Genomic DNA, 24,726 nt, shown 5'->3' on the forward strand with positions numbered 1-24,726 from the left:
AACAAGGTTTCTATAAAGTCTCTTCAGCATATATAATTCACTTGTGTTGTTGGTGGCTTTCAGAACCTATAAACATTTTGCTTTATTAGACGATACCAAAACGTCTTCCAAAAGTCATTGCATATGATCTTTAAGGATCGCTTACTTCTCCGACTTGCTGGTTAGCTACTTAAGACTTGGAATGGTCTGAGAGATTTTGTCCTGGAATGGCACGTTTAATAAATATCAATCCTTTGACTGATAGCGAAAAAATATAATAAAGTTAGGGCATTTCCCCCTATCTTCATAATGAGAAATCCTGGGAAAAGGCAATCCTAAGAATTATTTTGAAGTTAAAAAATATCAAACATTTCTGTAAAAGAAATATTAAGGGAATAATAAAAAACAACGATGATTTCTATCAACATTCCCTGCCAAAGTCTTGCAAGGAAAGTCGAATACAGGAGGAAGTGGGCTTTTCCAGAAGCCTCTAAACTGTTCTGTGCATTTTCTTGGCAGCATTCCTCCACTCCTTCAGAGTGCTCAGTACTTTGGAAGCACTGGGCCGTTCGCTGATATCATTTGAGAGTAGTTTCTCGAGGAGACATTTCTGGAAGGAGAGTATATATCATATCAAGAAATCCAGCACTGAGAGAAAATAAAGAAAATAATAATGATGAAAAAAAAAGAAAGAAAAGAAATTTAGCACTGGGGCTGGATGGAGCGATGGCGAGGCAGTAGGGCTTTTTTGCCTTGCACGCAACTGATCCAGGATGGACCAAGGTTCAATTCCCTGGATTCCCACATGTTCCTCCAAGCTAGGAGTGATTTCTGAGCATCAGGAGTAACCCCTGAGCATCACCAGGTGTGCCCAAAATTAAAAAAGAAAGAAAGGAAGGAAGGAAAAAAGGAGGGAGGGAGGAAAAAAGGAGGGAGTGAGGGAGGAAAAAGGAGTGAGGGAGGGAGGGAGGGAGGGAGGGAGGGAAGGAAGGAAGGAAGGAAGGAAGGAAGGAAGGAAGGAAGGAAGGAAGGAAGGAAGGAAGGAAGGAAGGAAGGAAGGAAGGAAGGAAGGAAGGAAGGAAGAAGGAAGGGAAATCCAGCCCTGCTATTAAGGCAATCGAGATGGTTGTCAAGCGCTTACTTCTCTGATGTCGAATTCAGCTGGAAACTTCCTTTCCTTGATCGAGTCCAACATCTGATGGGAAAACATGGATAGGTTATTAGGAAATGGTTCACTTGACTTGGGGGTGGGGAACTGGCACCCCCCCCCAAATCCCAGCTGTCTGTGGTTCCCTGGTGAGTCTCCCTCTAGCCAGGTGTGTATGTGTATGTGGTGAGGGGTCCCCTCTCATCACCTCCATCCAATTCCAGCACGTCCCAAATCTGACACCAGCCATGACGACCCGTGTTACCCCTCCCCAATTTCCGCCTAGCCCACCTGGGTGGGAGGGGGCTGTGATTGCTAATAAAGGGGTTGCCTCAGGGGCACAAGAGGGATCGAGAAGGCGATTCAGGGAGAGAATCAGCAAGAAGCCTCAGCAGTAGGAGGCAGGATGGAGAATTGGCAGAGACAGGTTGGAGGTGCAGGGCAGCTGCAGAGAGTCTGCTTAAGTGGTTAGCTTAATAGCCATGTAAGATTCACGCATGGTGGTGAGGGCCTTATCAATAAAGCTTCATGTCTTCTGACTTCTACTGACTGCTTGTGGATCATTTCCTCGCTGCTACCCTGCCCAACCAGGTCAGAGACATGAAGGGGGTGCAGATGCTGGCCTGGCCGATAAGGATTTATTTATTTATATATTTTTGGTTTTTGGATCCCACCCGGCAGCTCTCAGGGGGTACTCCTGGCTTTACACTCAGAAATCACTCCCAGCAGGCTCGGGGACCATATGGGACAATGGGATTTGAACCACCGTCCTTCTGCATGCAAGGCAAACGCCCTACTGCTGTGCTATCTCTCCGGCCCCAAGGACTAATATAAATTTAATTGATAGGGACTGGAGAGATAGCATGGAGGTAGAGCATTTGCCGGTGTGGCCCAAAAACCAATCAATCAATCAATCAATTTAATTAATACTTCAGACCAGCACCATTTCCTTCCGTCCCCTGGAAGCCTCAGTCTTGCCTACTCTTGGCAGAGCTCACTCAGGTCATTCACAGTCTCTTCTGTGGTGCCTTAACTCGTGTCTGTTCTAACTTCTCTTCTTCCTGGAATCACCTCTTTCTTTCTTTCTTTCTTTCTTTCTTTCTTTCTGTCTTTCTTTCTTTCTTTCTTTCTTTCTTTCTTTCTTTCTTTCTTTCTTTCTGTCTTTCTTTGTTTCTTCTTATCTTTCTTTCTTTCTTTCTTTCTTTCTTTCTTTTCTTTCTTTCTTTTTTTCTTTCTTCTTTTTTCTTTCTTTCTTTTTTTTTTTTTTTTTTTTGGTTTTTGGGTCACACTCCTGGCTGTCTGCTCATAAATAGCTCCTGGCAGGCATGGGGGACCATATGGGACACCGGGATTCGAACCAACCACCTTTGGTCCTGGTTGGGCTGCTTGCAAGGCAAACGCCACTATGCTATTTTCTCCAGGCCCCGAACAGGGCTATTTTCATATCCTTTCTGTAGTCCATGGCCCAGCATCTTACAGACTACAAACAGGCGACCCACAGAACTGTACAAGAACTCAGTCACTTGCCTTGCACATAGCTGGCCCAGGTTCAATATCCCTCCAGTACCACAAACAGTTCTCTGAGTCCCACTAGGCATAAATGCTCAGCACCCCTAGGTATGGCTCAAAACAAAACAAAACAGGGCCCGGAGATAGCACAGTGATAGGGCATTTGCCTGGCATGTGGCTGACCCGGGAGGGACCCGGTTAGATTCGCAGCATCCCATATGATCCCCCAGCCTGCCAGGGGCGATTTCAGAGTACAGAATCAGGAGGAAACCCTGAGCGCCACTGGGTGTGGCCAAAAAAACCAAAGGAAAGAAAACACTTCATTTATGGGCTGGAGTGATGGTTCAGCAAGGAGGTCTCTTGCCTTGCGTGCAGCTGACCTGGGTTCGATCCTTTGCATCCCCAGTCCTGCCAAGAGTGATTCCTGAGTACAGAGCCCTGAGTCAGCCCTGAGTACTGTTGAGTGTGATCCAAAAGCCAACAACACTGACTGTTCCTGACAGACAGAATCCCTCTCTCAAGTTGGAGCAACAGCACAGCGAGAAGGGCACTTGTTTTGCACAGGCCGACCGGGTTCTATCCCCAGCATCCCCTTCGGCCCCTGAGCATCATCAGGTATGATTCCTGAAGAGCAGAGCCAGGGGTAAGCCCTGAGCACTGTCGAGTGTGACCCCAAAACAAACAAGCAAGCAAAATCCCTCTCTCACTCATATGCTCAATCCTGTCCTCATTCAGGCCAGACCTGTCCGGGGCACAACACAGCAAGCTCAGTGGTGTCAATTCTCTCCCAAAGACTTACCTTGATTACTTCCTGATGAGTTTTACAGAATTGAGTAAGCTCTATGAAAATTACCCCCAAAGCATAGATGTCGACTCCATTTCCATAATTCATTGACGAATGCTAAAGAAAACAAATTGTGTACACCTTAAAGACCCCCCCTGATAAATTTTTTTTTTTTTTTTTGGTTTTTGGTTTTTGGGTCACACCCGGCGGTGCTCAGGGGTTACTCCTGGCTGTCTGCTCAGAAATAGCTCCTGGCAGGCACGGGGGACCCTATGGGACACCGGAATTCGAACCAACCACCTTTGGTCCTGGATCGGCTGCTTGCAAGGCAAGCTATCTCTCTGCCCCCCCCCCCCGATAATTTACCTTTCAGACCCCCTTGATTACACTGTTGCCTTCAAAGCCAAAAAGTTATCTGATGAGGGGCCAGATTGATAACACAGTGGGAGGCAGGTGTTTGCCTTGAATGCAGCCAACCTTGGTTCAATCCCCAGCATCTCAGAGTCCCACAAACCTGCAAGGAGTAATTTTCTGAGCAAAGAACCAGGAGTAACCCCCTGAGCAGCATCGGGTGTGGCCCCAAACCAAAAAAAGATAATTAAAAATAAATAATAATATAGGGCTTGAGAGATAGTACAGCAGAAAAGCTCTGATCCTGGCTCCATCCCCAGCACTCCATATGGTCCCCTGAGTGAAGACATGAGGGTGACCTCTGAGTATATCGCTGCAGAGTAAGCTCTGAGTACTGCCAAGTGTAGGTGGAAAGCTAAAACCGAACAGTGATAAAAATAACAAGAGGGCCAGAGAGATAGCACAGCGGTGAGGTGTGTGCCTTGCATGCAGACGACCCGGGAGGGACCCAGTTCAATTCCTGGCATTCCATATGTCCCCCAGTCTGCCAGAGGCAATTTCTGAGCACAGAGCCAGGAGTAAACCCTGAGCGCTGCTGGGTGTGGCCCAGAAATCAATCAATCAGTAATAAAAAAAAATAAAATAAAAATAGCAAGAAATAAAAACAGAGACCAAAGTTCACATGGGGTCCCATGGTTTGATGCCAATATATGGTCCCCAGTAAGGTCCCTGAGTACCACCAGAGGGACTCTAGAGCAAAGAACCAGAATCGGCGACCTCTGAGCATCGCTGGTGCAGGGGAAGAAAACCCCTTTGGGGTGAGGAGGGCGGGCGCTCACCTGCTCTGGGCTCATGTAGAGCGGGGTCCCCGTTTCAGTGGTCCGACTGCTGTCATTCGTAAGGATTGTGACGAGTCCGAAGTCTCCAATCTTTATTTGCTTTTCATCCACTAAAAATATGTTAGATGGCTATGGAAGGGAGAGAGAGGAGATAAAGAGATAGCGGGAGGGAGGGAGGGAAAGAGGGAGGAAGGGAAGGAGGGAGGGAGAGAGGGAAGGGGAGGGGAGGAGAGGGAAGGGAAAAAAAGAAAAGAAAAGAAAGTATCAATTTTACAGCCTTGGGCCCGGAGAGATAGCACATTGGCGTTTGCCTTGCAAGCAGCCGACCCAGGACCAAAGGTGGTTGGTTCGAATCCCGGTGTCCCATAGGGTCCCCCATGCCTGCCAGGAGCTATTTCTGAGCAGATAGCCAGGAGGAACCCCTGAGCACCGCCGGGTGTGGCCCAGAAACCAAAAAAAAAAAATTTTTACAGCCTTGTCACACATCCAAAGCATATTCACCCCAAAATTCCCATTCCAGGCACCCCAAAGAGAAAGTCATGTAATTTCTGGCCCCCTCAACCCCCTATCTTGGAGTCCAAAAGTGAGGCAGGATTTGGAAGCTGTCAGGGAGGAGGATGGGACGTGCCTGCCCCTGGACCAGCAGGTGGGACCCAGGGCTATGTTTTGTTTTAGGACCACACCAGGCAGTCCTCAGGGGTTACTCCTGGCTTTGCACTCAGAAATCGCTTCTGGAAGGTGCACGCGCGCACGTGTGTTTGTGTGTGTGTGTGTGTGTGTGTGTGTGTGCCAGTTCTCTTCCCCCCACCCCACCTTCTATTCTTCCTTCCTTTTTCTTCCTTCTTTCTTTTCATTCCCTCCCTTCCTTTCTCCTTTCTACTTCCTTCTTTCTCTCTCTTCCCCTTTCCCTCTCCCCTTTTCTCTCTCTCTCTCTCCCCTCTCTCCTCTCTCTCTCTCTCTCTCTCTCTCTCTCTCTCTCACACACACACACACACACACACACACACACACACACAACTCCCCGTTCTTGGGGTGATGAAATTATCCAGGCGAGAGTAGGGGGCTTCTTCTATGCCAGTGTCACGATCTGTGTAAGCCAGTTCCCTCAGCCCCCACCTGAGGCAGGCCAGGTCACTGGGAGCTGACAAACACAGAGCACTCTTGTCCTGTGGTCTTTGTGTTTTGCTTTAGTTTGGTTTTTAGGACACACCAGTGGTGCTCAGGGCTAATGCCTAGTGCCTGAAGGGGTTCAGGAGTCCAGATGAGGTGCCCACTTTGCTCTGGCCCTCCCTGCCCTGTGGGGAAGGAAGAAGAATGACAAGTGAAGTGGGTCTGGTTCCCCCAACAGTGTCCGCTCCGTCTGGTAAAGGTAAAGGGAGGTTGCAAAACACTTTGGAAAGGAGCATCACTCTGGACAAGAACTGGGTGCTGAAAGGAGGGAAAACGAGGAAAGGATATGCATGATAGCCCTTCAGCAACTATACTGCAAACCAGTGTCTAAAAGGAAAAAAGGGTAAGAGACAGACAGAGACAGAGATTCTGCCTAGAGGCAGGCAGGAAGGAGGTCGGAAAGGAAACTGGCAAGCCTGATGATGGGAAATGTGCCCTGGTGATGTTGGACACTGAGTGACTGAAACTTAATCTTGAATATCTTTATATCTGTCTAAAAATAACCCAATATCAGCAACACATCTTCGGAGGAGGGGAGACCGATTTCTGGAGTCAATGAGTGTTTGCCTTGGCCTGCATGTTACCATGTTACCATGGCCTGCAGGAGGTCCAGGAAAGGGACGTACAATTCTGTAACTTGAATGAGAAAGACATGTGTATCTCTGAGCCAGCAAACATGCGTGGAAGCAGGAGGAAAGGGGGACCCAAAGCTAGTTCTGCACATGTTCATGCTATCTAGGACAGGAACGCTCTGTGAAGGGCCTAGAAAAGTCCAGATTCAGGACTCAATGGTTGTAAGTTTCTCGTGTACCAACAGATGAGGAGACCCAATAAATAAATAAATAAATAAGAGTTTTTTTTTTTTTTTAAATTGAAGCCGAAAAGACAGATTTAGGACTATCAGTCAAACCCTGATGTCTTACTCACCCATTTATTTTGGGTTTTTTTGGGTCACACCCAGCGGTGCTCAGGGGTTACTCCTGGCTCTGTCCTCAGAAATCTCTCCTAGCAGGCTCAGGGGAACCATATGGGGAGCCAGGAATTGAACCACTGTCCATCCTAGGTGGGCTACATGCAAGGCAAACGCCCTATCACTGTGCTATCTCTCCACCTCATCTCTTACTCACCTTAAGGTCTCTGTGAATGAAGTTCTGTTCATGGATGAAGTTGACACCTGTCACTATTTGTTCAAAGAAGTCCAATGCCAAGGCCTTGTCCAGGGCACAGCCTTTTCTACCATAAATCCACTCTTCCAGGTTCTTGCCACAATATTCCATCAGGATGAAAAGGCAGTCCACCTCCGATCTGTACAAAAGCCATAGCAAGCAGGAAGAAAGAACAGCAAGTGTTTGAAGAACAAGACCTTATCCTGCAGAGGTTTTTAAACTTTTTCTTACATTCACTGTTGATTGTTACTGATAATATTTTGGGTGCAGGGTACAACCTGCAGTGCTCAGGCATTATTTACTCCTGACTCTGTGCTCAGAAATCACTCCTGACATGCTCAGGGGATCCTATGGGAAGTGGGGATTGAACCCAGGTTAGCCGTGTTCAAGGCAAACGCCCTCCCTGCTATGCTATCGCTCAGGGGTTACTCCTGGCTCTGCACTCAGAAGTTGCTCCTGGCAGGCTCAGGGGACGATATGGGATACTGGGAATTGAACCTGGGTTCATCCCGGTTGACTGTGTACAAGGCAAACACCCTACGCTGGCTCCAACTTTTTAACTTTCTGACAGTAATTTAATTTAAAAAAGAGAAAAAGAAATCCTTTTTTGATACCTTAAGTCACCTTCTTCGTCCAAATGATCATCAACCCCACACCAACAACTATGGTAGACAATAATATTCGGGTGACGAAGCTTGGCCAACGCCTTCACTTCACGCTCCACTTTCCTAGTCCGAAGAGAAAAGTGGGTCAGTCACACAGTAATACAGAAGTTCCTAAATAATTGAGAGACATGCTGCCTTCTCTCCCCCTCCCCTTAGGGGCCTCTGCTCTCACACCCCCACTTCAGAAAGGATGTCACAGGGCCCCAGGAAAATGGAAACAGCATGAGACAATTAGTTGCTCATCATTAAAGAAAAAGCAGGAGGCTGGAAAGATAGCATGAAGGTAGAGCATGGAGGTAACCCAAAAACAAGAAAGAAAAGAAAGAAAGAAAGAAAGGAAGGAAGAAGGAAGGAAGGAAGAAGGAGGAAGGAAGGAAGAAAGAAAGAAAGAAAGAAAGAAAGAAGAAAGAAAGAAAGAAAGAAAGAAAGAAAGAAAGAAAAAAGAAAGGAGGAGGGAGGGAGGGAGGGAGGGAGGAGAGAGGGAGGGAAGAGAAAAGAAAGAAAGAAAGAAAGAAAGAAAGAAAGAAAGAAAGAAAGAAAGAAAGAAAGAAAGAAAGAAAGAAAAGAAAGAGAGAGAGAGAGAGAGAGAGAGAAAGAAAAGAAAGAAAGAAAGAAAGAAAGAAAGAAAGAAAGAAAGAAAAGAAGAAGAAAGAGAGAAAGAGAGAAAGAGAGAGAAAAGAGAAAGAGAAAAAGAGAGAAAGAAAGAAAGAAAGAAAGAAAGAAAGAAAGAAAGAAAGAAAGAAAGAAAGAAAGAAAGAAAGAAAGAAAGAAAGAAAGAAAGAGAGAGAAGGAAGGAAGAAAGAAAGAAAGAAAGAAAGAAAGAGAGAGAAAGAGAGAAAGAGAGAGAAAAGAGAAGAGAAAAGAAAGAAAGAAAGAAAGAAAGAAAGAAAGAAAGAAAGAAAGAAAGAAAGAAAGAAAGAAAGAAAGGAAAGAAGGAAGGAAAAAGGGAAGGAAGGAAGGAAGGAGGAAGGAAGGAAGGAAGGAAGAGAAGGGGCGGGAAGGTGGCGCTACAGGTTAGGTGTCTGCCTTGCAAGCGGATGGACCGTGGTTCGATCCCCGGTGTCCCATATGGTCCTCCCAAGCCAGGGGTGATTTCTGAGCACATAGCCAGGAGTAACCCCTGAGCGTCAAACGGGTGTGGCCCAAAAACCAAAAAAAAAAAAAAAAAGAAAGAAGAAAAAGAAAGAAAGAAAGAAAGAAAGAGAAAGAAAGAAAGAAAGAAAGAAAGAAAGAAAGAAAAGAAAGAAAGAAAGAAAGAAAGAGGAAGATAAAAAGATAGAAAAGGAAGAAAGAAATAAAAGAAAGTAAGAAAGAAAGAGAAAGAAGGAAAGAAGGAAAGAAAGAAAGAAAGAAAGAAAGAAAGAAAGAAGAAAGAAAGAAAGAGAGAGAGAGAGAGAGAAAGAAAGAAAGAAAGAAAGAAAGAAAGAGAAAAAGAAAGAAAGAAAGAAAGAAAGAAAGAAAGAAAGGAAGGAAGGAAGGAAGGAAGGAAGGAAGGAGGAAGGAAGGAAGGAAGGAAGGAAGGAAGGAAGGGGCCGGGAAGGTGGCGCTACAGGTTAGGTGTCTGCCTTGCAAGCGGATGGACCGTGGTTCGATCCCCCGGTGTCCCATATGGTCCTCCCAAGCCAGGGGTGATTTCTGAGCACATAGCCAGGAGTAACCCTGAGCGTCAAACGGGTGTGGCCCAAAAACCAAAAAAAAAAAAAAGAAAGAAAAGAAGAAAGAAGAGAGAGAGAGAGAGAGAGAAGAAAGAAAGAAAGAGAAAAGAAAGAAAGAAAAAGAAAGAAAGAAAGAAAGAAAGAAAAGAAAGAAAGAAAGAAAGAAAGAAAGAAAGAAAGAAAAAGAGAAAAGAAGAAAGAAAGAAAGAAAGAAGGAAGGAAAGAAGGAAAGAAAGAAGGAAAGAAAGAAGGAAAGAAAAAAAAGAAAAAAAGCAGAGCAAGGGGCCAGAGAGATGGTACAGTGGTAGGGCATTTGCCTTGCACACAGCCTATTTAGGAAGGGTGGTGGTTCGATTCACAGCATCCCCCCCCCTTTTTTTTGTTTTGTTTTGTTTTTGGGTCACAACTGGCCGTGCTCAGGGGTTAATCCTGGCTCTATGCTCAGAAATTGCTCCTGGCAGGCTCGAGGAACCATATGGGATGCCGGGATTCGAACCACCATCCTGCATGCAAGGCAAACGCTTTACCTCCATGCTATCTCTCCGGCCCCCAGGAGCAATTTCTTTTCTTTTCTTTTTTCTTTTTGGGGGTGATTTGGGCCCACCCGGTGATGCTCAGGCATTACTCCTGGCTCTGCAGTCAGAAATCGCTCCTGGCTTGGGGGACCATATGGGACGCCAGAAGATCGAACCGCGATCCATTACCCACATGCAAGGCAAACATCCTACTGCTGTGCCACTGCTCTGGCCCTTCCAGGAGCAATTTCTGAGTGCAGAGCCAGGAGTAACCCCTGAACATCACTGGGTATGGCCCCAAAACAAACAAACAAACAAAAAAAAGCAGACCAAATCCAGCTCAAGTAGCCTGTCTCTGTGTGTGCAAAGCCCATGGGTCACTCCCTGGGACTGTAGGTCTTGAAAGCACCAGCCACTTTGGGGCTCTGTGCTCAGAAATCACTCCTGGCAGGCTCGGGAGACCATACGGGATGCTGGGGATCAAACCTGGGTCTGCTACATGCAAGGGAAAACCTACCCACTGTGCTATTGATCCAGGTCTAGAATAAAACTTTTTTTTTTTTTTTTGCTTTTTTTGGGCCACACTCGTGACACTCAGAGGTTACTCCTGGCTATGCACTCAGAAATCACCCCTGGCTTGGGGGACCATATGGAACGCCAGGGAATTGAACTGTGGTTCGTCCTGGGTTAGGGAGTGCAAGGCAAACACCCTACTGCTTGTGCCACCGCTCAGGCCCCTAGAATGAGATTTTTAAGGCAAGTTAGAAAAAGGCCAATCATACTTTAAACAGAATGTACTTCATCTATTAGACTGAACAGACTTTTATGCTGAAATGAGGGAGCCAGAGTCAACAAACATTCAGGCTGCAGAACCTTCTACTCACGAGTCATCGTATCTGACGCGCTTAATGGCATAAATCTTGTCGTCCACCTTGTGGCGAGCTTTGAACACCCGCCCGAACGCTCCATTGCCAATGGGTTCTATGTCGGTGAAGTCCTCCACAAACCTGAAGAAACAAAGGTGACGTTGCTACTACACGGTTACTCCTCACACTCACATATTCTCACGCTGACACCATTACACGCTCATACACATATATACACACACATTCACACACATTAACTCCCAATCTCACATTTATACCCTCACTCTCACACATGTAAGAGGATACCCAGCTATTATAAATGGCGCCCGAACAGGGACCTGAACCCTGATCCCTCAGAGATGGTGCCCATGAAGACTTTGTGCTTATGATAGAATGATGATAGGGAGTGTTTGGTTTATTATCTTCCCCTCAGGCCCCAATAGTATCCTATGGCACCATTCCTTTTGCATAGGTGCATTAAATAGAAAAATACTAGAAACTAAGAGGAGTTATTATCTGTTACCACACACCCCATTCTTCGTGTTACCTTACTAAAAGAAAGACTGTCCCATTTCTGGGAGGGGTCTTGGGAAGGTTACAAAAGGTTTGACCTCAGGGGCAAAAGGGGAATTTGCCTGGATGGATAAGTAGCAGGAGGAGAGATGGCTGGATTAAGCTAAACTGCAGGGCAATCTGAGAATAGCATGCATAAATGGTTATGATATAGGCCACACATGTTGGCCAGGGCTGAATAAAGATGATCTCTCTGGAGCCTGACTGCATGTGAGTTCTCTACCTGCCGCTCTCCTGAACCCAGATACCCACCGGCTGGAGGGGTTGGAGCCACATGGCCTGGGACGGCAGAGAAAGGCCCCTCCGTTCATCCCATCACCATCCAAGCCCATCCAAAGAGCCTTTTTATTATTTAATTCTACAATTATCCATTATAAATTAGGACTCAGTAATTTCTTGCTACAGGGGGCCTTCCACCCTGAGTATTTATTTACCTTGGTGACTTGACTTGAACATCAGCTGTTTACCCCTGAAACTTGGGTCCAGCACGGTTCTCTGCACCTACACCAGGAATCGACCATCTACTACTACATATCCTGGATCTGCACCAACTGGCCACAGCCTGGTCTCTCGTCTCAATATCTACAAAAGTTCTGGAGATCAGTGTCTCTCCCAACCATGAAGAGGGATGGGATAGACCCCCTTCTAACAGGACACTCTTATAGAGGATGAGAGGCCCAAGGCCACCTTCCCACTCATCATTTTGACTTGACCTTCTCATCTTTACATTGGTCAAGCCTAGGTAACTCTGACATTACAGGGAGATCATAAAGGTAGGTTGGTCTAGGAAAATTGAAGATCCTCTAGGAATAAATGAAACTCTTGGCATTTACTTGCCCCAGGATGGGCTAACCCGCTAACCTGACAGTGAAAACTGTTTTTGAGGAGATGCAGGAAAGACTTGAAGAAAGATTATGGGGTTAGACAAATGAGTGTACCTGGAGCCTGTAGATGGTCTTAAGGAAGGGTGCTTTGTGGTAGGGATATCCTGGTTTTAGGCCAAAAGTTATTTTTTTATATTTTACCACCTTTTGCTGTATCTATGCAAAATATTGCTAACCTTTATCTTTATCTTTAGAGGCATCCGCCCTAATCTTAGAACCAGAGGATGTAAGTTATTTTGTTTTTCTATACAGTCAATTAGGGGGAGATGTTGGATTACTGGCCCCTAAACAATATTCATACTCACCCTATGGTGTGATCTGGTGATGGGCTCATTGGATTATTTCCTACTTGATATTCCTCTCCCACTCTAGGGTGTGGTCTCATTTTCGCCAATAAAAGCAGGGGTCTGAGGAAGGCAGAGACTCATTCTTCTGTCTTCTTCCATTAAGCTGCTTTCCTTCTTAGGAGCAGAAGGCTTGTGGGATAGGATTTCTGGCTTGAGTGCTGGATTTCCTGAACCTGTTCTTGTACCTTTTCACTGTGTGGATTATTGCCTGCATCAATGTTTGCTTCCAGACCTGCGTCACCAGGTCCTTGTTTTGGAGCATGAAGCTCCGATTATAATCTATGAACCCAAAACAAAGGTGTATCCCCATCTTCCTCTTTCCCATAAATCTCTCCTCTGATATGTAATAGTCCACCTGGACAGATACTTTTGTCTCTCTTGACCATCCCCCTCCTGGTGAATTGGGAATTGGTTTAATAAAGAAAGAGTGAGTTCTGCTCGGCATCTAGAGATACCCCCAGGTGCAGACTGACTCCTTGACTCTCTCCTGACTGGCTTAGCTTATTAATTCTTCGCCACTACCCTGCTTCTTCAGACCGTCTGTGTGGGGCTTACTAATAAGGTACTTAGGGTGATCCCACAAATTCATGGGTTTTATTTTACACCCACACTCTCAGACACTCGCACACATTCACACAATAATTCACACACACGCTGACTCTCAGAAACTCACACTTAACACTCCTCCCTCTCACACTTATATATATATACACTCAGACACTCAGACAGTCACAAACTAACATACACTCGCAGTCACACATTCTCTTACTCTCACACACTCACACATTCGCACATACCCACAAACCCACATATTCACTCCAACATGGTCACACACACTGAAAGGTTCAGAGATGTGCCCCAGAAACAGGTCTTCCGAACGCAGCCCTGTGACAGCCCTCACCTCTTATTCTTGGTGTATGGGCTGTCTGATGTCGCTGTCCTGGAGATTCGGTCAGGGGTCCTCCTAGGAATGAAGAGAAAATCATGTGAAGTAAGATCTGCAGAGTGAAATAAAAGGGTGAGAAGACACATGTCTGGGGGCCATATGGTCCCTACATCTTTTTTTTGTTTGTTTTTGGGGCCACACTTGGTGACACCCAGGGTTTACTCCTGGCTATGCGCTCAGAAAGTCGCTCCTGGCTTAGGGGACCATATGGGACACCAGGGGATAGAACCGTGGTCCGTCCTAGGCTAACGCTTACAAGGCAGACACCTTACCTCTAGCGCCACTGCGCCAATCCCTGGTCCTTACATCTTGAAAACTACCCACCCAGAGTTCCTCTGACCCCTGTGAGCTCCCCTTCTAGGGCCCCTCACAAACCTCATGGGTTCCCTGAAATTCCTCTTTTGCTGTGTCCTTTGTGCAGTGGGTCATGCGGCCTGCAGAAGGAAGGCCAATGCCATCTCAGTCAAGGAGAGACAAACTGCCCCTTACCTCAGAGCTGCCCTCTGTCCCTTTCATATACCTGCCCTCTTTCCTTTTCCTCACACCCATCCCTCCATCTTTGCTCACGGCTTGTCCCAGTTTCCTAGGCTCCTTTACGCCCTCCAGGCCCAATTTCTGACTTCAGCCCATCCACAAAGAACCATGTCCAGCCCTTCCCAAGTTCTTCTCCCTCTTCCTCAGGACCTGTGCTCCCTCTTTGTCCTGTCTCAACTGACCCCCCTCCTTCCTCAGAACCCCCACCAGGCGTCTTTACCTCCTGTAGCCTCCACACAGGAGACATCTCTCTCAGCTCCTGTGGTGAGCATACCAAGCCACCTCTTTGCTGACATCCTTGCTGACATCTGACTGACTCTGCTGACATTCTTGCTCTTCTCGGAAAACAACCTGATTCACCACCCCTCACTGACTGTCCTTTGTTACCCCAAGTTATGACCCCTTCCCACCCTCCTCAGGAGACCCCCAATCCACCTGCTCCCCCAAGGGCAAGCCAGCCTTGAGTCCCGCCTTCCATCTCTGAGGCCTCCATGTCCACATGGGCCAGGCAAGAGTACACCTTCAGGCTAGTCATGGACCACTTTCTAGCTTTCCGTGAACCCCTGAAACCGGCTTTCACTCAAACCAGGGAGGACAATTCCCACAAACACCCAAGACCCAGTACTGAGGCTTTGACAGAAGAAAAGATCCATTTCCAGCAAAGCTGCAGAAGCACCAAACTCACCCCTCTGGCAGCTCTGGGGGGTCCCTGTGGTTCCTCTGGAACATAAGAGGAGGAAAGTCAGCTCAGCAAGATGGCTTCGGTGATCACCCTTTGCTATGTTGTAACCCTTCCCCGCCAACTTCCCCTTTCCCTGACCTCATTGTAACCCTTCCCCCAACTTTCTTTTTCCCTGTGACTCCACCTCGCATGTTACATGTATCTTTACCTGCAAGACCCCTCCCATTCCTGGGAGTGGTCTTGGGAAGGTGAGATAAGGCTTTGACCAGAGAGGATTAAGGTCTTTGGGAAGGATGGAGGCTGGAGGTGACATGGATGAAAGAAGTAAGATGCAGGGCTACGGGGCCGGGCGGTGGCGCTGGAGGTAAGGTGCCTGCCTTGCCTGCGCTAGCCTAGGACGGACTGCGGTTCGATCCCCCGGCGTCCCATATGGTCCCCTAAGAAGCCAGGAGCAACTTCTGAGCGCATAGCCAGGAGTAAACCCTGAGCATCACAGGGTGTGGCCCAAAAACCAAAAAAAAAAAAAAAAAAAAGAAAAGATGCAGGGCTACCTGAGAATGGCATGCGTAAATGGTTAGCAGCCACATCTGTTTGGCCAGGGCTGAATAAAGATGTTATCTCTCTGGAAGCCTGCCTGTGAGTGAGTTCAATACCCCGTCGCTTTCCTGGACCCAGACCTGCCGGTTAACGGGGGATGGAGCCACATAGCTGGGGCCTAAGGACAAAGGCCTCTATCCACCATCCAAACCCATCATAAGGGCTCAATGCAACACCTAACCTCTTTTTTTAGTATGTAAAAGCCCACCTGGATTATAGAACCTTGGCCTACCCTGGTGGGTGGCTTTCTAGATAATAAAGAAAGAGCATGGCTTTGTGCTCTGGAGAGAAAGTACAAGGCAAGAGGCAGCACAGGGCAGTGAGAGCACATGGCAGATGGAAAAAGCACATGGCAGAGAAAGGCCATGAGAAATAAAGCGAGTTGACTCCGAAGAATATCTTTTCTGACGGCTTGGTGTATTCTCTCTCGCCGCTACCATGCTTTCATCAGACTGAGGGGTTAGAAATACGGTGCCTGGGGCGGCCCCACCAACTCATGAATTACTTTTTTATATTTTTATTCTACACTGTGTCACCCTCTACTCCTTCACTATTTTGTTCTGGTGCGTGAACAACCTTGCCATATCTGCCTACTCATCTGTCTGTCTCCTTCTCAGTCCTCACAGAGATTGCATAAGTGTCTCCATATCATCACACACACACACACACACACACACACACACACACACACACACAAACACACAGACAGACGTGGTGGACAGGTCAAACATACCCATCGAGAGGCCCAATCTGTGCAAGGCCCAATGCTCCAGGGTGGAGAAAATTCTGGTGGGACTCAGATAATCCCTCAGGGGTATTCTGAGCTGATTACCAGTTAAAAATTGCAGCGCAGCGGTAGGGTGTTTGCCTTGCACACTGCCAACCCAGAATGAACCCAGTTGGATCCCCGACATTCCATATGGTGCCCCAAGCCAGGGGTGATTTCTGAGTGTAGAGCCAGGAGTAACCCCTGAGCACTGCTGGGTGTATTCCAAAAACCAAAAATAAATAAATACTTGCAGAGCAGGAGCTGGAGAGACAGTACAACAGGCAGGTGCATCTAGATAAGTATGAATAAGGCCCTCACTCCCACCAGAACTGATCCCTGAACATAGAGTCAGGAGCAAGCCTTGGCTTCAAAGAAACAAAACAAACAAAAAAAATCCTCTACAGGGGCCAGAGCTATAGCATAAAGAAGAGGGTGTTTGCCTTGCATGCAGCTGACTCAGGTTCGATCCCCAATATCCTATAGGGTCCACTGAGCCTGCCAGGAGCAATTCCTGAGTGCAGAGCCAGGATTAACTTGAGTGTGCCCCCCTACACCCCCCAAAAAATAAAACTAAAAATATGGACTGGAGCAACAGCACAGCGGTAAGTGCGTTTGCCTTGCACGTGGCCAACACAGGATGGACCTTGGTTCAAATCCCCCGGCATCCCATATTGTTCCCCGAGCCTATCAGGTGTGACTTCTGAGCACAGAGCCAGGAGTAACTCCTCAGCGCCACCAGGTGTGATCCAAAAACCAAAATTAAAATAAAAAGAACTTAACTAAAATTAAATAGAATAAAAATAGAAAGAAGTCTCTCTTATTGAGACTAACTTTTTTCTCTAACCTAACAAGGATCAATCCTGGGGTCACACACCTGCAGGAGAAGTGTTCTGCCCTGTGTGTTTGTTTGTTTGTTTGTTTTGTGAATCTGAGGATCTAATCCAGGACCTTCTACACGAAAGTACATGCTCCTCCCAGCCCCAAACGGTTTTTTTTAAGCCCCTCTTAAGGGGCATTTGATATTGGCCCTGGTAGAAGCAGCAAGATCAGAAACATAGAGGAAGGCAGGAGGCAACAGCTGGGGAAGCGAGACAAAGTGGGAGACCAGGAAGAAGCGCCAGGAGACAAGACTGGAGCACGCACCGAGGATGGGGACGGGGACCCGTCACAGCTGCTACTGAGGTCTTTCCTGTCAGAGAAGCCACTTTCCGAGACCGAGTAGAAGGTGCTGCCAAACAGGGAGTAGGTGACTTAGTTTGGGAATTGGCCCTGTTTTCCGAGGCGCTGTTCCCTCCTCGAAACGCCCCATCCAGCCGCCCTCTTTCTTCCCTGCACACTGCTCTCTGGACTGCCCGAAGTTCATGGGTCTCACCTCCCACATGAGCCAGAACAGGAACCAAAGGACTGGCTCCCCGAACCCGAACTCAAGAATTGGCTCCCAGAATGGTTTCCATCGTCACTGGAGGAGCTGGTTCCCACAGAGTGCATGGAGATCTGGAAGAGATCAGAGTAGGGTGTGTGTGTGTGTGTGTCTCTGTGTGTCTCTGTGTGTGTCTCTGTGTGTCTGTGTCTGTGTGTCTCTGTGTGTCTGTGTCTGTGTGTTTGTGTGTGTGTGTCTGTGTGTGTGTGTAAGTCTGTGTGTCTGTGTCTGTGTGTTTGTGTGTGTGTCTGTGTGTTTGTGTGTGTGTGTGTCTGTGTGTGTCTGTGTGTGTGTCTGTGTGTCAGATTGCTCCACGCTGGATCCCACAGCGCACATGGTCCCAGAAATCATAGTGACCCCCCATCCCTTCTTAAGGGTCCCCAAAAGCATTCCTGAAAGCATTGGGGGCCTGAGGACGGTCATCTACTGATCCTGACATCCACCTGCTGCAGGACTAAGTGTGCTGACACCAGGCAATAGTCAAAGCAGTTCCAGAGGGAAATGCAAGGATGAAAGATAAGGGATGGGAACAAACGAGAGCACAGCAGAGAGGACGTTTGCCTTGCATGTGGCCAATCTGGGTTCAATCCTCGGTGTCCCATAGAGTCCCTTGAACCTGCCACGACTGATTCCTAAGCACAGAGCCAGGCACCATCCCTGAGCACTGCTGGGTGTGGCCCAAAAACCAAAAACCAAAACCAAAAAAGAATGAAAGAAGAGGGGCCGGGCGGGGGCGCTGGAGGTAAGGTGCCTGCCTTGCCTGCGCTAGCCTAGGATGGACCGCGGTTCGATCCCCCGGTGTCCCATATGGTCCCCCAAGAAGCCAGGAGCAACTTCTGAGCGCATAGCCAGCAGTAACCCCTGAGCGTCACACGGTGTGGCCCAAAAACAAAACAAAAAAAAAGAATGAAAGAAGAAAAGTCCACAGGCAACACCTACCTGTGGTTGATTGGGGTTTGCTCTTCCAGAACACCTATTTGGGGTTTGCTCTTCCAGAAGCTTCTCATAGGCCATTTTAGCGGCCTTTTGCTTCGCGTCCTGCTTGCTGGTAGCTTCTCCGAAACCGTAAACATTTCCTTCGATTTTGCACTTGTACTGGAACCTAGAAGGCAAGAAAGGGAGCAGAAAAATTCACTGACGAGAAATCCTTGTCCCGTTTTATTTGCTTTTGGTTGGGGGACACACACCCAGCAACTCACACTCAGGGGTTCCTTCCTGGTGAGGCTCAGGAGACCCTATTTATTTGTTGTTGTTATTGTTTGTTTTGTTTTTATTTGTTTGGTTTGGTTTTTGGGGGTCACACCCGGTGATGCTCAGGGGTTATTCTGGCTCTGAACTCAGAAATCGCTCCTGGCAGGCTCAGGGGGACCATATGGGATGCCGGATTCCAACCACTGTCCGTCCTGGATCAGCTGCGTGCAAGGCAAACACCCCTAACGCTGCACTACTGCCCGGCCCCAGTGTTGCATTAAGCCCTTAGGATGGACTTGGATGGTGGATGGAGGCCTTTCTCTGCCATCCCAGGCCACGTGGCTCCATTCCCCATTAACCAGTGGGTCTGGAGGTTCATGAGAGCGGCAGGTAGAAATCTCACTCACAGGCAGCCTTCCAGAGAGATAACATCTTTATTCAGCCCTAGCCAACAGATGTGGCTTCTAACCATTTACACATGCCATTCTTAGCTTGCCCTGCGTCTCAACTCCTTTCAGCCCAAGAAATGGGTGGGGTCTTTCAGGTAAAGTTACAGGTCATATCCACCAAAGACTCCTCTCAAAAATGGGAGGGACTTGCAGGTAGTTATCTGTAAACCGGGGTGGAGTTACACCCAGGAGACCCTATTTAAAGCCAGGGGAAAAACCAGAGTTGGCTGTATGCAGAGAGAGTGCTTGTACGAGGCACTATCTGTTGACCCCCGAGTCTGCCAGGAAGAGTTCCTGCGTGGAGAGCCTGGAATAAGCCCTGAGTACTGCCAGGTGTGGCCCCCAAAGAAAACGAAACAAAGATTTAGGGGCTGGAGAGAGAGCTCAGCGGTAAGACATTTATTTGCCTTGCATGCGACAGTTCCAGGGTAGACCTGGGTTCGATTCCTGGCATCCCATATGGTCTCCTGTGCCTGCCAGGAGTTATTTCTGAGTGCAGAGCCAGGAGTAAACTCTGAATCTCCCCGGGTGTGGCCCAAAACAAAAATAAAAAAGATTGGGACAACCGATCTCACATTTATAAATGATCTCACAAAGAGGCCCACTCGCTGACAAGCCACAGAGACCAGGCAGTGAGCTCAGAGCACAGAGACAACTATTTCCAGGCAACCGGCGTGGACAGGAGTTGTGGACAGGCGTCAGTTCCCTGTCCCAGAGGCGACCAAGCAGCAAGAAAAGCCAGACTGAGCCTTACCGGTTCCTGGAGTCGGACCCTTCGCAGCACTCGTAAGTGGCTTTCAGCCCCCTCTTCTGTGTAAACGTGTTGATAAGCCCCACGTGGTTGCCAGTGGACAGACCCTGCGTGCATCTCCTCTGGGCCAGGTAGGGGCAGATATCTGCCTGCAAAGAGAAAAGCCTTTATGCCCTGGACTCCGAAACCACAGAGAGGATGCTTAAGCCTATTTATTCTGGGAGAGGGTCTCCCAAGTGGTGCTCAGGATTCGAGGGGTTCAGCTATGGCTCCCCTGACTCCTCCTCCAGCCCCTTCTTCTCCTGCTCCCTCTGCAGCCCCTCACACCAAGCAGGCCCCACTGCTGTCACCCTCATGGGCCGACTGCACAGCCCCTGTGGCCCTCTGGTGCGTCGCCCTAGGTAGTTGCAGACTCCAAGGTCCAGGCAGAGGTCGCACTAAGCAGAGGATGGCAGAAGGCAGAGGGCTGGGGCTGGGATGTGGGTCTTCTCTCAGCACTAGAGCGATGAACCATGTTTGCGAGACCCCCGTCAAGTGCCCGTTTGCATGTCTGTGCATGCATGAAAGCATGTATGTATTGTGTATGTTTATGCATATGTTTGCATGTACGTGTATGCCTGTGTGTGTGTGTGTGTGTGTGTGTGTGTGTGTGTGTGTGTGTGTACAAGGGAGCAAGGCACTCACGCTCTCTTTTTTTTTTTGGTTTTTGGACCACACCCTGTGAGGCTCAGGGGTTACTCCTGGCTATGCGCTCAGAAGTTGCTCCTGGCTTCTTGGGGGACCATATGGGACGCCGGGGGATCGAACCGCGGTCCGTGTCCTAGGCTAGCGCAGGCAAGGCAGGCACCTTACCTCCAGCGCCACCGCCCGGCCCCGCACTCACGCTCTCTGTCATAAGAATCTCCACAGCCATCCTGGCCGCTTCGTTCTTGGCCTCCTTCTTGGTCCTGCTTTCCGCTTTGGGGAACTCCCTGCCATCGATGATCACTTGAATCTCAAACCTGCTGACAATGGGGAATCACGGTCAGTCCCAAGACTGGTGTGAGGGCTCGGGCCCTCCTGGCACAGTACCCACAGCCGGCGGTCGCCTGTGCCCAGTCTAGAACCCGAAAGAGTCCCCAAGCAGTACAAGGCTCCACGTGAGGAGCCCAGGAAAAGAACCTGTCACCCAAGAGGGACTTGAAGAACCCGGTGACTCTGCCCGGGAGACAGCCATGATCTTAGTTTGGGGGTCCACTTGGTAGTGCTGGGGTCTGCGCTCAGGTATCATGCCTGGCAGGGCTTGGGAGACCATCTGGGGTGCCAGGGATCGAATCCAGGCCAGTGATGTGCAAGGCAAGTACTCTCCCCACTGTGCAATTGCTACAGCCCCAAAGCTGTGATTTATTTTTAAATGTATTTTATTGATTAATTGACTGACTGGTTTCCGGGACATACCTAGCAGCGTTCAGGGGTTACTCCTGGCTCTGTGCTCAGAAATCACCCCATGGCAGGCTCAGGGGCCATATGAGATGCCAAGAATAGAACCGGGTCCTCGCAGTTCGGCTGCATGCAAGGCAAGCACTCATCGCTGTGCTATCTCTCCTGTCCAAAGCTGTGATTTTATTTTGTTTTGTTTTGTTTTGTTTTTGTTTTTGTTTTTGTTTTTGGGCCACACCTGGTGACACTCAGGGGTTACTTCTGGTTATGCACTCAGCAATCGCTCCTGGCTTGGGGAACCTTATGGGACGCCAGGGATCAAACCGCGAGGTCCATCCTAGGTCACCTGCATGCAAGGCAAATACCCTACTGCTGCGCCACCACTCCGGCCCCCCAAAGCTGTGATTTTTAAACAAAACACTGGAGTTTCCAGGTCGAGACCCACCTGGGCGTCTGAACATCAACATGGTCTGTCAGTTCTTGGTACTTGAGGTCCACGTTGTGCTTCTGACGGTATCTGTTCAGTATGTCCATGTAAAACCCTATCATCCTGCCGCTCTCAGCCATTTCTCCTGGGGACAGCTGGCAGCAGCGCTGTGCACACGTCAGGGCAGGAGGGACACCATCACATCGATGTCTGTAGCCATGGGGTCTCCCCACATTCCACTCTCAAAACACAAAAGGAACAGACCCTGTCTCTCCTGCCGCCCGCTGCTCCCACTGATGCCAAAGCCTGGCTGGGTGGCTGAGGGAGGCACAAGGCCATAAGTTCCAACACAGACACTGGCACCATTGGGGTGACCCCAGGGCTCTGCTGCTTGGGGCTCCATACTGAGGAGGGCTGGGAACACTCAGGGCAAATGTGAGGGTTCGAGTTCAGTCCTCAGAGCCTGATAATCCCAGAGCCCAGGATTCCCCAGCAAGAGACAGAATGAACCCAACAATGCAAGAGGAAGGGTAAAGCACTCGCCAGGCTCACACTTGACCGAGGTTCAATCCCAAGGACCCCATACGAGCCTCAGAGTCCCAGCAGTCATGATCTCTGAGCACAGAGCCAAGAGTCAGCCCTGATCAATGCCAGATGTGACCCCAAAACTGAGAGAACTGATGAGAGAAAAATAGAGAAAGAGAACAAGCAAGAGTCTGGGGTCTTGAGTCTTTAGGAGTAGAATTAGAATGAGAGTGAGAGGAGAAAGACTGAGAATATACACATCAAGTGAAGTGTATGAGACCAGGAAGGATTTAGCTCAAGAGAACCAGATTTCCCATAAAATCCTCCATTATGGGGCCAGAGCAATAGCACAGTGCTAGGGTGTTTGACCTGCACGTGGCCGACCCAGGACAGACCATGGTTCAATCCTCAGCATCCCATAGGGTTCTCTGTCAGGAGTGATTTCTGAGCACAGAGCCAGGAATAACCCCTGAGCACCACTGGATGTGGCGCAAAAACAAAACAAAACAGGGGCCAGAAAGCACATCAGTAGGGTGTTTGCCTTGCAAGCAGCCAACCCAGGACAGACCCCGGTTAGAATCTCAGCATCCCATATGGTCCCTCAAGCCTGCCAGGAGCGACTTCAAAGCGCAGAGCCAGGAGTAAACCCTGAGCACAGTCTGGTGTGATGCCCCCCTAAAAAAAAATTATTCCTGGCCCAGAGAGATAGCACAGCGGCGTTTGCCTTGCAAGCAGCCGATCCAGAACCAAAGGTGGTTGGTTCGAATCCCGGTGTCCCATATGGTCCCCCGTGCCTGCCAGGAGCTATTTCTGAGCAGACAGCCAGGAGTAGCCCCTGAGCACTGCCGGGTATGGCCCAAAAACAAAAAAACAAACAAAATTATTCCTCCATTCTGTAGGGGCAGGCCCAGTGACGCTGATATCTGGGCCCACAATTCAGTCCGAGATGGTCCCCACTCGGCACTCAGGGATCACTCCTGGCAGTGCTCCAGGGCCCTACAGGATGCTGAGGATGGAAGGGTGGGTGGGGGGGGTATCAGCCATCACCTTCAAAGCTAGAGCCCTACTTGTGCTGTCGCTCTGGTCCCTCTGACTGGGTACTTCCTGGACCAAGTTGGCAGAAATGATTAAAATTGGCGCCAAATCAGGAATATGGACTCTAATAGCCAGGATGACAAATCTGTCCAGGAAACCCCAAGGGCAAGTGGGCATCACTGGGCCTAGAGTGGAGATGAGAGCTGGGCAGAGCTAACAGAATCACTAAAAACTTCTGGGAGGTGGGGCCGGGCGGTGGCGCTGGAGGTAAGGTGCCTGCCTTGCCTGCGCTAGCCTAGGACGGACCATATGGTCCCCCAAGAAGCCAGGAGCAACTTCTGAGCGCATAGCCAGGAGTAACCCCTGAGCGTCACAGGGTGTGGCCCAAAAACCAAAAAAAAAAAAAAAAAACTTCTGGGAGGGGCCAGACCATTTGCCTTGCACGCAGCCATCCCGGGATGGTCCCGGGTTTGATCTCTGGCATCCCACATGGTCTCCAGTGCCTGCCAGGAGCGATTTCTGAGCGCAGAGCAAGAAGTAAGCCCGGAGTGCCGTCGGCTGTGGACCCCCCCCTCAAAAAAAAAATTCTGGGAAATCAAACTTCAAAAAAATAGTCTCAAAGGAGAAAACCAATAGTCGGGAGCTACTGGAGAGGTGTAGAGTTACAGCCCATCAGAGGAACCTTTGGGGGAACACAGCTTGGCTGGTACTTAAAACAGGGCTGGAGGGGGGGCGCCCTGGGCACCCCATAGAGTCACCACCAGGTCCTACAGCCCCAGGAGTGATCCCAGAGCCTAGCAGGGGTCCTCAAACTTTTTAAACAGGGGGCCAGTTCACTGTCCTTCAGGCTGTTGGAGGGCCAGATTATAGTCAAAACAAACATCATGAACAAATTTCTATGCACACTGCCTATATCTTATTTAGAAGTGAAGGAACAAAATGGGAATAAAGACAATATGTGGCCTGCGGGCCTTAGTTTGAAGGCCCCTGAGCTCACCACCCAGGGCCAGGCGCGCGCGTAGGGAAGGGACTTGGGGTGTGGGTGCGGGGAATGGGTGCGGGGCAGGGAGGCCGAGGACCCCTAGGGGCCCAGGGGCGCTGTTTCGTGCGGATTCACAGCTCGCCCCATTGTCCGTGCGTCTCCGCAGCTTGGAGAGGGGGTGTCGCCGGCCCCCCGCGCGCCCCTCCCCGGGCCCCGATTCATTCCTACTCGGGGTTCCGCCATCCCAGCGTGGGGGGACCCCGAGCCCTGAGAGTTTCCCCCTCCGCAAGTGCGCTCCGGCCTAGCTGAGAAGGGTCAGCGCCCTCCATGCCCCCCAGACCCATGGGGCTCCCCAAGCCCGCGCGCTCCAGGGGTGTCCCCCAGGCGCTCCCCAACAAGTGCCCGCCGCCACCCTGAGCTGCCTCCACTCACCGACACCCCCGGTGCGCTTTTACGCACGGGCAGCCCCGCTCCAGGCAAGGGCCCTGCGGAACACGCAGCTGGGCGGTCGGTTTCGCTTTCCTCGCGGGCTCCGCCTCCCTCGCCTCG

At 49.3% G+C, this 24,726-nt stretch overlaps 1 protein-coding gene across 1 annotated transcript; it reads right to left on the minus strand.

Moving 5' to 3' along the window:
* Window positions 1–211: 211 nt before the first annotated feature.
* On the minus strand, window positions 212–21,866 carry EIF2AK2 (eukaryotic translation initiation factor 2 alpha kinase 2). The gene is made up of 15 exons (XM_049784702.1): window positions 21,654–21,866; window positions 20,673–20,790; window positions 19,793–19,938; window positions 18,338–18,500; window positions 17,351–17,472; window positions 17,122–17,206; window positions 14,616–14,650; window positions 13,352–13,414; window positions 10,665–10,787; window positions 7,560–7,673; window positions 6,907–7,084; window positions 4,610–4,738; window positions 3,435–3,536; window positions 1,121–1,174; window positions 212–589 (listed from the first exon to the last, which is right to left on the minus strand). Exons 1-15 carry the CDS (start codon window positions 21,773–21,775, stop codon window positions 470–472), a joined length of 1,674 nt encoding a protein of 557 aa, XP_049640659.1. The 5' UTR covers window positions 21,776–21,866; the 3' UTR covers window positions 212–469.
* Between the last annotated feature and the right edge of the window lie 2,860 nt (window positions 21,867–24,726).

Source organism: Suncus etruscus, chromosome 12 (genome assembly GCF_024139225.1).
Source record: "Suncus etruscus isolate mSunEtr1 chromosome 12, mSunEtr1.pri.cur, whole genome shotgun sequence".
Classification (NCBI taxonomy): Eukaryota; Metazoa; Chordata; class Mammalia; order Eulipotyphla; family Soricidae; genus Suncus; species Suncus etruscus.